Source organism: Camelina sativa, chromosome 16, assembly GCF_030686135.1.
Source record: "Camelina sativa cultivar CO46 ecotype springtype chromosome 16, ASM3068613v1".
NCBI lineage: Eukaryota > Viridiplantae > Streptophyta > Magnoliopsida > Brassicales > Brassicaceae > Camelina > Camelina sativa.
Window position 1 is genome coordinate 13,943,852 of NC_141895.1, and position 15,723 is coordinate 13,959,574.

Below are 15,723 nucleotides of genomic sequence, written 5' to 3' on the forward strand. Positions count from 1 at the left end.
GAGATTCATCATCTCAATGTTAAGACCGCTTTCTTACATGGGGAGCTAACGGAGGACGTTTATGTCTCACAACCTGAAGGGTTTGAAAAGAAGGGAGAAGAATACAATGTTTTCAAACTCAAGAAAGCTCTTTATGGACTTTTTCAAGACCTCGAGCATGGAATACAAAACTCGATCAAATACTCAAGAGCATGGAGTTTAAGAAATTTCAAAAGGAAAGCTCCGTGTATCGCAAGGAGGAAGGAACAAGTGTTTTGACCGTAGCTGCATATGTTGATACTCTTTTTGTAACAGGAAGTACACTGGAGATCATCAAAGAGTTTAAGGCTAGAATCTCTACAAAGTTCGAGATGAGTGACCTTGGCAAGCTTACTTATTATCTGGGTATTGAAGTTAGTCAAGGAATCAATGGAATAGAAATCAAGCAAGAAGCCTATGCTCGCCGAATTCTTAAGGAAGCTGGTTTAGACTCTTGTAACTCGACGGTAATACCAATGGAGTTCGGGTTGCAATTATCAAAATTCAAAAGGACTTGATGAACCAGAAATTGACGCGACCATGTATCGAAGAAGGATTGGAAGCTAGAGATATATGTTACATACCCGACCAGATCTTGCTTTCTCAGTAGGGATTTTGAGCAGGTACATGCATGATCCAAGAAAATCTCATGGCATTGTACTGAAACAGATCCTGAGATATTTGAGAGGAACAGTGAGCTATGGAGTCTCATACAAGAAAGGACCACCAGATATTGTAGGCTATAGCGACAGTAGCCACAACACGGATCCTGATGATGGAAGAAGCACCACAGGTCATATTTTCTATCTCGGAGGAGCTCCTATAACTTGGTGTTCACAAAAACAAGAGATAGTGGTTCTGTCCTCATGTGAAGCAGAGTTCATTGCAGCTACGGAAGCGGCTAAGCAAGCCATATGAATTCAAGATTTGCTAAGTGAGGTCACCGGGAAAAAGTATGAGAAGACTATGATCCGCATTGACAATGATTCGGCCATAGAACTTACAAAGAACCCTGTTTTCCACAAAAGGAGTAAACACATACACAAACGTTTTCATTTCATTCGTGAGTGTGTGGAGAATGGACTACTTGAAATGGAGCACGTACCTGGAGAAGAGTAGCGTGCAGACATTCTTACCAAAGCCTTGGCGAAGAACAAGTTTTCTGAAATGAGAGAGATGATCGGAGTTCAAGATCTCATGAAAAACAACTTGAAGCTTAAGGGGGTAAATGTTGGATAAGCTTCTAGAATGTTCTAGAATAGATATCCTTCAAGGAATTAGGAATCTAGTTAGGAAAAAGAAAAGTTGTAATCCTCAACTAAAAAGGAAGTTAGGATGTTTTAGAAAATAAAGTCTAGAACAATATAAATAGAGATCATAAGAAAGATGTATGATCATAAGTAAAAACATAGCTTGTGTTTAGTTTTGAGAAGATTTTCTAAACATTAATAAAGGATGGATTCTTTTTTTAAGCTTTTAAGGTTTTGTGTCTTTGATTCTTTATCGGAGTCTTCCCTGGTTGAAGCTGAATTTCACGCTGGAGCTGGGCCTCTAGCTCGTAGCATATTAAATATTAACCATGGTTGTGCTTGCTAGCTCGAAAAGTGTTTTCCTTTTTATTTAATATATACTTGCTAATAAAATACCTTCAGTTTCCTTCTTTAGTGACCTTTGGTAGATCTTCTATATAATTTGATCCGATCAACCCATCCCACAGCACAGATAGGTGAAACCATGATAAAGGCAGGCAAATTTAGGTGACTTTTTCTAATTTAAACATTTTATAGTACTTTTTTATAAGAGCAATATTGGTTGGGTTTTTTTTTTTTTATCAATGTTTGTGTGTCGAAATGCTAATTTTGAATATATCACCTCATTTTATATCATCGAAGCCACACTCATTATAATGCAAATAACCCATTTAAGTTTACGACCCATTAATCCATCCATCTAAACCTATAAATTAACATTGACCCATTTAAATCTCTATAATGTCGAACTGGCGTAATCGCATCCTCTATGGAGAATGACCTTATAAAAGCCATAACATTAGCAATCCCATGTAGACCTTGTTGACAAGTTGACTTCACAACCTATTTATAAAGTAAACGTACATAATAGAGACCTCTGGATGTTTTAGTCCGACCCATGTCTATTCATGTACGGCCCAAGTAAAAAGTTTTTTGATAGGAAGCCCAAGTAAAAAGTTGAACATATTTTTTTTGTGCCTGTTCGATCCTCCTACTAATATAAAATTTAAATACCTAATGTTTTGCAATATTTTTGGTGAATAATGTATAGAACGAACTTTGGAATCGGACACAGTATAAAAGATCTTTTAGAAGCCGTTCGTTTTATTTCTCTCGATGTCAAATCTTAGATAGTCAGTCCCTTTGAGCCAGCAACCTTTCTTGCATCGGGGGAAAGTTGAAGACAAGAAAAATATGAAGTATTTAACGTAGAAAATAGACAAAAAAATGGTAACATCAAACGTGAGACTTTGTTAGAATTTAGCAAACAGAGATAAGCTACTAGGTGATTACTGAGTGCTACCTCTATTTATCTTGGTCTTAGAATCCATTGGTGTCCCGTCAAAGTTTTTGTTAAAAATAATATATAAGTACAAGTTTGAATAACCCATTCTGAAGAAATATCATGGAACAATGCATTTTTGTTCATGTCATAAGAATTCCAAAAATTAGACTGCATGCATCTTATTTTTAGAGGTTTTAAAGCTTAAAGTATCGAGTAAAATCCTTGCATTTTTTCTTGCTCAGAAATCTTTAGCCACTCGAGAAACTCGAAAAAATATGAGGAATCCCTAAAGCAATGCCTCAACTATCTCATGCCCGCTCGTAAACTGGTGGAGCTATAGAAAGCATAATGTACATAATAAAGGAGTATCACTTAAAATAAATGGTCACCAAACAAATGAAACCAAAGGGCGCTACGAGCAACAGTTTTTGTTTCTTTATAATCTAACATCGCTCAAGTCTATGACATGCATAAGTATAATCCACCAACCGGAGATTGTAGCGCGCCCCACCCGAGGTCGATATGACGTGTTGATTACCTATTGGAAAGTATCGCATTAGCCTTCAGTTTCTACTAGTATTGATAATCGAATTAACAAGTGAAAATTGTCATCTGTTAATGAAACTCAAATAAAATATATAGAATACAAAGTCTAGATCTGTTACCCGCAAAAAGAATGGAAACTGGAGGCATCGTTTCAAACCTTAGATAGAACTTAAAAAGAGGTTCTTTTCACAAAGCAACTCCAAAATGTGAGCGATTGAGCTTCATTCTCACATGTACTAATGAAATTCATATGAATGTTACAACTTACAAGACGGATGTGTTTTTTTACGTTATGTTTTTTCTTAAGTGAACATCAAGTTTATCAAATAGGGTTTTTATGTTTTGTATTACATATTCCCCCGTTCTTATTACTTGTATGTTTTGGAACTTTTTTAATAGGTACTAACAATTGTTTATACCTAAGTAAATTTTTATATATCATGTCATTAACCTAATTCATTCAATAAGATAGTACCTCTCAATGGTATACTAAGGAGACAATGCCATTGTATATCCATCCAATCATGCCATTTTATTCGTATTCAAACGTAAGATATAAGATTTATTTTAGTTTAGTAAACTCTTTTTTCTTTTTTACTTTTTCTTTTTTTTTGTTAAAGTAACTCTATTTGTATGATACAAACAAAAGGTTCACGGGAGATGTGATATATATATATATATATATATATATATATCTTTCTTGCAAATCAGATTCCTAGGCCAACTTGTCTTCAACAACACTTCTCTTTTCGAATGTTCAGAATTTAATGTCCCGTCTCTAGTATATAGTCTTTCTCTCCCATCTGTCGGACCAAAATATGAAGTGTCGCCGAATTTCTCCAATTCTTTCTAATACAAAAGTTGTGGTATTGGTATTGGTCTATAGGTCTTGGTCAATTCAAAGCTCTCAAAAATGTTAAATTCTGACAAGATAAACGGATAAGCGTCTCAATCGTTTAGTTGTTTGTTTAGTGGCCGTCTAGGTGCCATTTAGCTTAGATATACATATATATGAATTAAGTGAAAAAAACCAATTAACTATCACCCGATTTAATTTAAAACCTCTAACTACAAATTAATGAAATTAACCCTCTATCTACATTGATACCGCATTTTATGGTTTGATGGCATCTGTTTTCACATTTCTCTCTTTTTTCTTACTTTTAGATATTTTTCAATATGATATATATGAGATCCTATATTTATAACAACAAAGAATTGAATGGGCAACAAGTTGTACAACGAAAGGAGCAGATGCCTACTATGGCCTAGGGAAAAACAGAATGACAAAAAAAGAGTTTAAAACTTTTCAAAAGCCAGATGCATATTTTGTAAACAAGGTTTTTTTTTGTCAGAATAAATTTAACATTCATTCGAAAAAAAAAGTTTAAAAATTGATGGAAAAAAGGGAGATTATTGAGGAAGCATCTAAGCACTTCCAACTCTTTCGACTGGGTTAGGGAGAAGTTATCGAACCAGTTTATCATCATCAAAAATTATAGGCACAGCACTATTTTAATTATACGATTTATGAAGTGTTTTATGTAACCATGTAAGCTTGAATGTGGGTTCGCCCTTGAAAGGGACATGCCATGTGCACCTCCCAATGAGAAGATACTCAAAACATTAGCATCAATGGTGTGTAGAGAAGGAAAACTAGTTTTGCCACTCTAGAGTGCACATGTAGCTCCGGTAGAAGGGCAACAAGTGTACACCTTAACACTCTATCTATATCCATAAAAAAAAAAAAATCTCTAAATCTTATTTAATTGGGAAATAAAACCCTTATTTCATTGTAGAAAACAATATACTTAGACATCTAAAGTATTTTAATTTAGAAACTCCTGCATACTTCCTTACGTGTTTGCAAAATATATGTTTTTTTCTTACGAAATTTTTGTTAAGTTGACGTCAGAGAAGGAATGTTCCTACCGTGCTCCAAACGAATTCTAGTGCCGATTAATCTACTCTGCAATAGTCAACTTTTCGCTAACTATAAAGACTTAAATAGCTTTGACCAAAATTATTGCATGAAATCTTTTATATGAAAACTTCTAAAATTTTTGCTGACTATAAATACCACCAAACTACAATTTTAAATTATACAATCTAACTAAAGAAATTGAACTAAATGTGTTTTCAGTTTGATTCTCGTACAATGAATGAATAAATACATGGAAGTGATTTTAGGCACACATTACAAGTAGAACTAAGAAAAAACACACACACGCACACAATTTGTGATGATCTAAATGGTCAACGAAAAATCTTACAAATTTTCGAGCATATTAAACCAGCTGTCAAACATAAAATATCATATATAACTAATAGTCAACTAAAATGTTAAGGACCCACTAACAAAAGTAGTCGAGACGTTCGTTATATTCTCCACTATTAATATCTTTGTGGACATAACATTAGACAATTGGTTTGAAAAGACTGTCCGAATGATGGTGAAAAACTAAAAATAATGTACAATTGTTTTCTTTGTTGGTTACTGACATAGTGACATGTTATATTCAGCCACATGCGAGTGATCAAGTCCCTAGAGGTGGAACACGTGCACCAATGGACAATCTTTTCTTTATGGTAATATTCTCTTATCTATCTATCTTTTCCAACAAAACCATGCCACCTATCCTTTGTTTTCTTTTCTTTTGTTGAAAAGACTCCTATTGCTTTCTATCTCTAAATAACTTTGCTTTATAAAACTAGACACTTTCAGTTTATTTTGGGACGCAAAGTCTTTCACCTCTTGCTATTTTTGTTTTAGATAAAACAGGGATGTTTACGAGCATAAGATTCTTGTAACCATCTTGTATGGCTGACGTTTTCTCAAATTTATAACCAATTGTAACTCATTTTATTGTCATTTAAAATCTTACTTTTTCGGTATCAAAATAAAAGCTGTATTGGTTTGAAATGCACACCAGTTACTAAAATTTATAAATGCGTAAAATTTATATTTAGTAGTCTGATTAGTATCAATGAATTCAGTGGGTAAATGAGAAAAAAAAAACATATTTTGCATAAAATACAAAACATCATTTTCTTAAACCAAAAAATAATAATAATAATATTAAAACATCACTTATTACAATGATATAAAGATAGTAGTTTTAAACTCTTTTTTTGTCAAAGATGTTATACTGATGATTATTTGTTCATTTTAAAGAACCAAATAAGTTGGTAAGCAGCTTTGTGGTATTGGCAAATATGGGATTAGAAAACACTTAGCGATTATAAATTAGTAGAATAGAGGATGAGTGGTATGGAGATGATCAGCTGAATAGAGACTTCTGATGAATCAATTCTTTTCCACGTAATTTTATTCCTTTACGTACTTGTACGACCATTTGCATTCTTAGATGTAATTCACGGACAATATTAAGAACTAGCCATAGTGCTTTCTTTGTGTACGACTGACAAGAGCCAAACAGACCAGCAAGTCTCCTAGGCAAAGATGGTTCATATGTAGCAAAGGGTTGTCCTTCGTTTTATAATTTTTTACCATCCTATATCATTTTTTTATATATATACCAGATTACTAATTAGACAGAATATGTTAGTAAAAGAAAATCAAACGGGTTTGAGACGACTTAAAGGTTTGGAAGATGAGTGTTGTGCTATGATTATAGATAAATATAAATGTTCAGGTTGCTTTACAAGTGTTTTTTTTTTTCTGTAACTACGGTAACGAGATCTCATGTCGAAGTCCACCAGTAATCTTCATAATGTACAGTGACCAAAGAAAATATGTTTCTAACAAAAATCGACTATTGCCCTAGACTAACACGACGCTATTCCCCATCATAACAAGACACTCCACGGCTCTACGGTCTAATGTAAGTTTTCCAACTTAATTTAGAAGTATATTATGGGATCATCATGATGAACTCAAAAGTAAGAGAAAAAGAAATTTCAATGACACTGCCTTCTTCGAATATTAAGAAACTGAAATAAATGAAATACACGTAAAGTATAAATTATAACACTTCATTTCATGTAGAATATTATAAAATATCGCAGCACACACCATATAAGTAAAACACACTCATTTTCCTCCCCCTCTCGTTTATTACATACATATTAAAATTACTATATATAGTCATATCACCACCGTTCGTTACTCGTATGATAAATTGGTTATTATAAAATACTATAGAGGCATAAATCAGAGTATGCAATATCAATCGGTTGTAAAGGAAGAGCCCATCTAAGTTCTTCTTCCTCCGCAACCACTCTCCCTCTGACAATTGAAGAAAACTGCGGCCACGGGAAGGCCGAGATTGTAGATCTCAGCAAATTCGCGAGTGTTGAAGTTCTGGCGCCACCCTGGTGCGTACACTGTTTGCCTCCCAAGCTGCCGAAACAATATCATCACGACACGGTGAATTCCTGCGGAAGGACTTGGATTTTCGTAACACACAATCTCATTTCCTGAAAAATAGGAAAAAAATAAATCAAAAACATGAGAATTTTTCACCTAGTAATCAATTTATTAATTTTTCCTTATTACATGTATATAACTCTTTATCTTATTTTTACTGCCTAGCCACTATAGAGTAAAACTCACCAAAGGATGTTCCAGTTGTAGCAGGGATATCAGTCACCAACCTGTATACACATTCATAAGCCATTTCACCGCCACATAATTAGAATGCAACAAAACTTAAAGTTAATATAAAACTAAGAACATGCATCAATATATAAATTGAGTCTTTGAAAGGTGCATATATAAAAAGTGAGACTAGGAAAGGAGATGTGATTTGACCCCAAAAAAAATAATAAGAGATGTGTTGTGTGGTAGTTGTGAAATATAACAGGAAACCTAGTGCTGCTCACTTCATGAAAGCTACAAAGACACGTCATCATGCTATTTCAAGGCCAAGGATATTCCGTACAAACAGCAGTTTAAAGTGAAATACCAAATCTGAGTACAAGTCATGTCCTATATATACTTTAATCGAATCTATGTGCATGTGGTTCAGTAAATAAAACACACAGAAACTTAAAAAGTGAAGATAAATAGATTCTTGTGAAATTGATTTTATATGTGTTGAGTGCATGCATAAAATATCTATGTTTGACGGCTATAACTTTAAAAAGTGAATGAAAGAGGTAAACTAGTGCACAAACCAGTGGAGATATTCTCGGAGATGAGGGTTGCTAGGACTTGGGACATCTGGATCCACCATGACCTTCATTAAATAGATAAGACTACGAATAAGAAGATAAGATTATCATTCTCAAAGCGATCAAGAAAGCAAAAGCATTTTTTTTTTTTTTTTGAGGAATTAGATAACACAAGAACGAGGAAGAAATATATATAAATAGAAAAAGGTAGTAGCTAAAATGACTATATATAGTAGCTTTTTGTAATATATATAGTGCGTTCGTTTTGCTTGAATATCCCTTATTCGAACAGTCATCAAATATTCCACAATAAAGATTCATCAATATATATATTTGTTTAGAAGAACAGAAATTAGTTTTGTTTATTATATAATTTTGTATATTCGAACCCCAGATGTTTTTGCCTTTAAAAACGTATCGTATGATTTTAATTAACTATGGAAATATAAAATAAAAAGTCATACGAATAGAATTTTTTTTTGTTTTTGTTAAAGGGTTTATACAAAAAAAATTATTGAGAGGAACAAAGTAAAATAATCTCAAGATTCTTACCCAAGATGAAAAACAATTATGCAAGAAGGTTGGGAAAAAACATCTGGGATTGATAAGAAGCCAAGACAGAAGAGAATTGTGGTAGATTATAAAAATATATATATTAGGATTGGATGAAATATTTTATGGGTCCATCTTCATGAAAAAAGAGACAAAAGAAAATATATATTTTTGTCCCAAAAAAAAATATAAAACCAAATAAATCATAAGAAAACAGAGAAAAGGAAGGATTGGGGGCATTTGACTAAGGTCTCTGCATGCCCAAGATATATTTTCAATTAATTTAACCAAGAAAAATTAATATCGTAAAAAAAAAAAAGAGTTTAAGTGAAGGAACCAAAGTGTAGAAGTTCCTGAGGTCTTCTCCACCAATCTCAACTCTTGGTTTGTTCTGAACTTGAGAAGGCCTTAGATCCAAGCCATTAGTCACCTCTCTTTGGCCATAAGTAACCCTTAAAGAGATCGATCTATTGAACGGATCAAGAACGTCTCCAACAACTCGGCTTACTGTAAGAGGGTCTCGCACGGTTGTAGACATCTTTAATCGTAAACAAACAGGTGGTTTCTGTATTAGTTGTTCCTGTTTTTTTTGTTTTACTTTGTGTTTTTGTTTCTGCTCGTATCATATGCAAGAAACCTTCTACATATATTTATACTGTTTCGGGATTTGAATTAACTCGGGTCGGTGAACTCATCACCACAATCTTTTTCTTGTCTATTGATGTACTAGAATCTAAAACTGATTCTACGTACATCCACACACTGTCGTCTTATATTTCATATTTCTTTCTTTTTATTTCTGTTTGTGGTATTCCAAACCCACCACACTGTTAGACTGGTAATATTCCCTCCCACTTGGTAGCCAACAGTATTTGATTTATTTCTTTTAATCGGATACCTCTCTCGACAACATACTTTTTACTATTTATACAACGTTATTATTAACTAAACTATTAATTATCCGGCTAGAAAGAATTAGAAAATAGAAGAAGGGAAAACAGAGAGTATCATGCTGCCGGGTTTAGGAAAAATAAAATTTGATTCGTAATTTTCCTCCTTTTTTTTTTTTGGGAAACTATGGGAAAAAAAACAGAAAAAGAAATGGTTATACTTAAAAATCAAAGCGAGACGATATAGAAAAAGTGTAATTGAGTATTTGACCAAAAAAAAAGAAGTTTTTATATAATACATATTTTTTCTTGGACTCGTATACTAGAGGATCCATCGGGTCCTATAGATCCAACGCTCTTGAATCGTCACTTGTTTTCCGTCTATTTGGTGTTAGCTGGTCGACAAACGTATGATATTGAAATCGGTTATATAGTATGTATACATATTTTATGTGTTTTTCCCATTAATTATAAGTAAGATGGGTATATCTTACTTCTTAGTTCATAACAACTTATAGTATGCTTCTTTTATGGAATATGCATGGTGCATCACTTCCTATGCTATTTTTTCCATACGATTGCGGGTGGCCATCATTCACACATGACATGATGTACGAGAATTTTCTATAACAAACTAGCGCACGCACATGATATGAAAGATTTTTCTTCTAGCATCATGATATAAGTTGCTCTGTTTTGGACAGCCATTACATATAAAATGCGCTAAATTTCTAATGGAAAATAATCGTTGTGAATGGTTAAACTAAACGTAATATATGGTTTTTAAGTTCCAAGAGACAACATAAGAGACCCCAAAAAAAAAAATGTAAGAGCCTAGAAAATGCCCGCATAGATGTAGTCTAGTGGCTCGTGAGACTTCGGAATACGTTAAAACACTTTCCTCCGGATTCGAGACTTCCTGAAAACAATAATCACATCTATGTGAGAAATCTGGGTTTAGACTTAACTGACAGTTTATCTGGTAGTATAGTAACAAATTATCTGTCTGTCCCTAAGACATTATTCGGAAAACATTTCAAACTTGGGATAAGCAATGTGGTAGTCTTTGGGAAATATTCCATTACGTAGCATTTTGGTGCATTCCTACCAAGATCAAGTGAATCATATGATAGGGTTTATGAAAAAAAAAAATATTGTAAGAAACCATGATATATTGTTAGTGTGATATAAACTTTAGGGATGAGGTCTAAAGGATAGATATGGTCTTCGCACTCTCTTAACTAGTCATGAATATAGTCAATATGGATAGCTAGACAAGCTCGCTTTCGTTCTCTCTTGTGAATCCAAACTAAATGGATGTGATGATGGATTTAAGTCATCTAACTCTTTAGTGTTAACGAGTGTTTGTACGATTTTATCGAACTTCTTAAGTAGTCTCCTAGATCTTGATTGTTTTGATTGTTCATTTGATTGTTCCTTCCTGATGATCCGGTGTGTATGTTATAATTATAGATCCCTGTTCCGGTAGGGATATCTTCATAGACAGTATGCGTCCTCCTTAGAGAGTATACCGTCTTCATTTGAAACCAAACTCACTATTTTCATGGTGTCTGGTTCACACACTTGTAGCGTCTCCGTCTCGGTACGTGGCCTTGGCTCACGTGTTTCCCTTTGGCTCATATACAATACTAAATATTTACTTTCAATAGACATCATAGTGAATCTTTAAACATAATTTGGGAGACCACTAACATGAGCAATTCTTAATATTAAAGATGAAAACTATAACCATAGCCTGACAAGTAACAACTGAGGAAATTATACTTCCTTTTTCGTATTTAATTTTTTTACTGGTAACTTAATTTATTAATTAGTCGATGTGGTTGTCCAAAATGGAGATTGAAAGAATTATTGATTGAAGTTCATCTTCTATATATTAATTAATAGAGAAACATTCTCACCAGAAAAGCTGAGGTGTCGCGTTCACAGAGCTCATGTAATTTTTTAATAAATGTTCTTACTTCTTACTATTATTTACATAAATATGCCATTGAAATGTATGAGGCAATATTTATTTCTATTAGGTTTTAAAAATGAAAGATTTAATCAACTATTAAAATCCAGAATTGTATTTTATTATCACTTTCATAACCTATTTAATTATTAAAAGTAAATTACATTTCACAAAAATTATAAACTATTTATTTAATATTTTGAAATACTAAACTTATTCTCCTATTTTGAAAAAGTCTGATGACTATTCAACTATATTTTTAAAAAATAATGGAATTAATTATCACAATAATCCTAAAAGTAAATAATATACTACAAACAATTTAAACTTATTTCACCTGTTTAACTTTTTAAAACGCAAAACTTATTCTCCGGTAAAAAAAATATAATAAACTATTCAAGTATATAAAAAATTAATTATCACAATATAATTTTTAAAATAAATAACATTTTGCAAACAATTTTAATTTTATTCACCAATTAAACTTTTGAACAATAAAAACTTCATCTCCTATTTAAAAATTTCAATGACTATTTAAATATATGTGACTCAGCGATCTTAACATGGTATCCGTGTTATTGAATTTTTTGAAAACCCTAGAAAATTATATTTTCCTATAAGTTTTCACCAGAACTATACTTTTTGATTATTTTCCACTTTTTATAAAACAAATTTCATTGCATTTGTACACTTAGGATTAGTTTAAATTAAATCGATTGGTTTAAAAATATTGCTTTATCTATTTTATGACATATAGATGTAGATAATAATATGAAAGATAAAAGATGTGAATTTGATTTTAGAAACACACAAAAAAATCAAAACTTTCTCCACTATGTTGAAATTCTTTTTCACGTTTAAATATGTCACGGTGAAATATATTTTTACATAAAATAACACAAACTTGGAAAACGAAAAAAATAAACTTTACTTACAGATTTTGTTTTAGACAAACAAATCTTAAATCTCAAATAATAATATTATTTATAATATTTTATTTATATCGATTTATCCTGCACATAATACGGGTGATACCTATTTGAAACTTTATTACTATAGTTTTAATTATACCTTTTCTGTTATACTTAGTTTTAATCCATTTATTACCGCAGCTTCATATGCCCGAAATTTAATTTTCATTTATTAATCACTTTCTATAAATAATGGGTTAATCTGGATACCATTTGATTAAACGTCGTGCAATACGTGTAGCCTTTGAATAGTTTATTTATCGGGTTTTTTAATAAATGTAAAGTGTAATAATTTTTTGGCCAACTGAAAGTGATTTAGATAATTGTGTGCCAAAAAATAACTGATTTCTAAGCGTCTAAATCTAAAAAAAAAAAAATATATATCTTTTAAAGTGAGAAGAACTACAACAAGACCACACGTTCTTATTTAACCTCAGTTACATATTAATTTGCAGAAAGCGACACGAGTGTTACGTATTTAGAACTGAAAATATATCATCTAGTGCATGCATGTTGATGTACATAAGAAATACAAAAACGTGATGTAGAGAAAATACTGGTCGCAGTCGCAGACAAGATTAATTGTTCGCTACAATGAGATAGATAGATTGTTCGCCACTTGTGTGTTTCATTTTTATCTTTATCCGATATAAGATTCTTTCTTTTTTTGGCTATTTTTTTTGTAACCTCAACTAGTTTATCTTTTTATTTACCTTCCTTTTGTCTTTAACTTTTCATATAATATTTATGTTTTCTTTTAAGTTATATAGTAATTAAAATTAGACATGATTATTTCCTCCTCGTGATCAGTCCTTTTTTCTAGAATCTCTTACTTTTGAAAACTCACGTAGAAACATTGAAATCAATCTTATTTGTAATCGTATTAACATGAAATCTATTAGCTGGTTTGTGATGTTTGGTTTTTTTTTTTTTTTCGTTAAAGAGCTGTTTGTGATGTGGCTTAACATATATATATTATCAACCAGCTATTTTGCATGTTCTTTGTTTTTCGTTTTTCACTACATAGTTTCAACTCCACGTATGGCATCTTTGAAAAACATGCGTATATTTTATTGATATTAGGTTATATAACAAATATAGGCCGAATAACTAAGATCAAGGTTGTGTTTTTGTTGGCGACCTTTTACTAAATTAGTCAAAAGTAACAATTAATTGAAATTTTCTGTCGTTTTTCTTCCATTGGATTTCGCGTTTTCTTTATTAAGCTACACATTATGCATCACAGAATATATTATAAATTTCCTGTTAAAAAAAGTGGCAACCAGATTAATTGTACTCTATATTTTAGCTAATAAATATGCATGATGTTCTTGTAAAAGATTTTAAGAAAGTTTTCCACATTGAATATTAAAAAGGTAGATTAAATTATTACTTTTAAACTGGTGAAATAGCATTTTCATTACGAAAGGATATACCACTGTTATGGAATTTATTTCCAAATCGAAAGCATTTTGGTTTTCAATTTTTTTATGATTTCTTAATTACTATTGTTTGACTAATATAATAAGCATTTTAAAAATTGAATAAAAAGATTAAATAAACATAACAAAAAAACATCTAGAGATATTACAATATAAAAATCTTATTAAAAATATATTTATATCAATTAATATTCATTAAGTTGATCATTTTTCCTTTGATTATACCATTTTCATTTATAAAACATATATTTGTGGGATTTTTTTTCAGTAATGGCTTAAAAAATACAGTAATTCTTACTATATCATTGCCCATATCGGATTCTTTGGGCACTCGTATTGTTTGTTGGTAAAAGAATTTGGAGTACTCTATTTTGGTTTCGCTTGATGAGCTTTTTTTAGTTACTCTATTTCATCTTTTAGTTATTATTAATACAAGACGTTAAAAAGTACTAAAATCAAGAGTTGCTTCTGTCATTTCATTTGTTAAAATCATTTGTTGTTTCAGTGCGGTAAATTACATTCATAATTAACAAAAAAATAATAATGATGAAATGGAAGTCTAGCTATATCTCGTAACGTTTATATAACATCTAATATCTTACATATATGATGTCCATAAATATAATGTTATGTTGAAATATGGTTTCTTAAAATAAAAAAAAAAAATCAGAAGTACAATAAACACATAGCATGTTACTTGACTGCTATATGGGCCTGCTATTACTTAATTATACGCATTATTTTAAGATGCTATACATAATCTGGCGAATTGACCATATATATATAATATATTAATAATTAACATATAAAAATGCATATGAATATATATATGTAGTAAAACCTCTATATATTGTTTTCTCGAGTTGCATTTTTACATTACAGAAAGTTATAGACACAATAAACGTTTTCTTATGTGTAACAGGTTATAGAATATGTATAGTAAGAAAACTTCTTATTTTAATATCTATTATTTATAAATTACAAGAAATTGTGAAAATCTCTCTATTTATGTTATAGTTTTGATATTATTAATTTATAGAGATTTTAGTGTAGTATTAACCTGCGAATAAAATGAATGACGGCTAAGAACTATTTTCTCTGTTTCAAATGAAAGTTCTTTTTTGCAAGGTTGGTTTCCTAATTTCTCATTTGAATATTTTCCAATTTTTTTTTTAATTCACTAGGTTTTCTTATTCTTTTTTTTTTTGCTTTTTTTGGGCAAACTAGGGGGTGAAAACATGAGATCGAGAAAAAATAAAGAAGAAAAAATATGAAAAGGGAATTGGGTGGAGGAGAAATTCAAAAAAAAAAAATAGAAATAGGAAGTGATGAAAAAATTCGAATATAAAAATAGAAAAAACGCAACCAAGTAGAGACGTCTCTATACTTTACACTCATCCAATCCTTTATGGAATCCTTTTCTAATGTTGGCCAAGGTGTCTCACTTCACTATCATCAACGTATCTATCTTCATACTATCTCATATTTCTATTTTTCTGAAAGATCTCATTATTCTTGATAAACTTCAAACTCATCATCTCTTATTTGGACCTTTAAAAAAATATCATAAACATAAATTCATTCGAACTGATTCCGATTGTTTTTGTTGTTGTTGTTGTGGCTTGTCATCAATTCGTATAAATGATTGCATAGGGAAT

General features: G+C 31.2%; 1 protein-coding gene across 1 annotated transcript; it reads right to left on the reverse strand.

Annotated features, from left to right (window-relative positions):
- Positions 1 to 7,079: 7,079 nt before the first annotated feature.
- FT (PEBP (phosphatidylethanolamine-binding protein) family protein) lies at positions 7,080 to 9,683 on the reverse strand. The gene is made up of 4 exons (XM_010472113.3): positions 9,125 to 9,683; positions 8,239 to 8,300; positions 7,676 to 7,716; positions 7,080 to 7,539 (listed from the first exon to the last, which is right to left on the reverse strand). The coding sequence occupies exons 1-4, from the start codon at positions 9,323 to 9,325 to the stop codon at positions 7,316 to 7,318; spliced, it is 528 nt and encodes a 175-aa protein (XP_010470415.1). The 5' UTR covers positions 9,326 to 9,683; the 3' UTR covers positions 7,080 to 7,315.
- Positions 9,684 to 15,723: the final 6,040 nt, after the last annotated feature.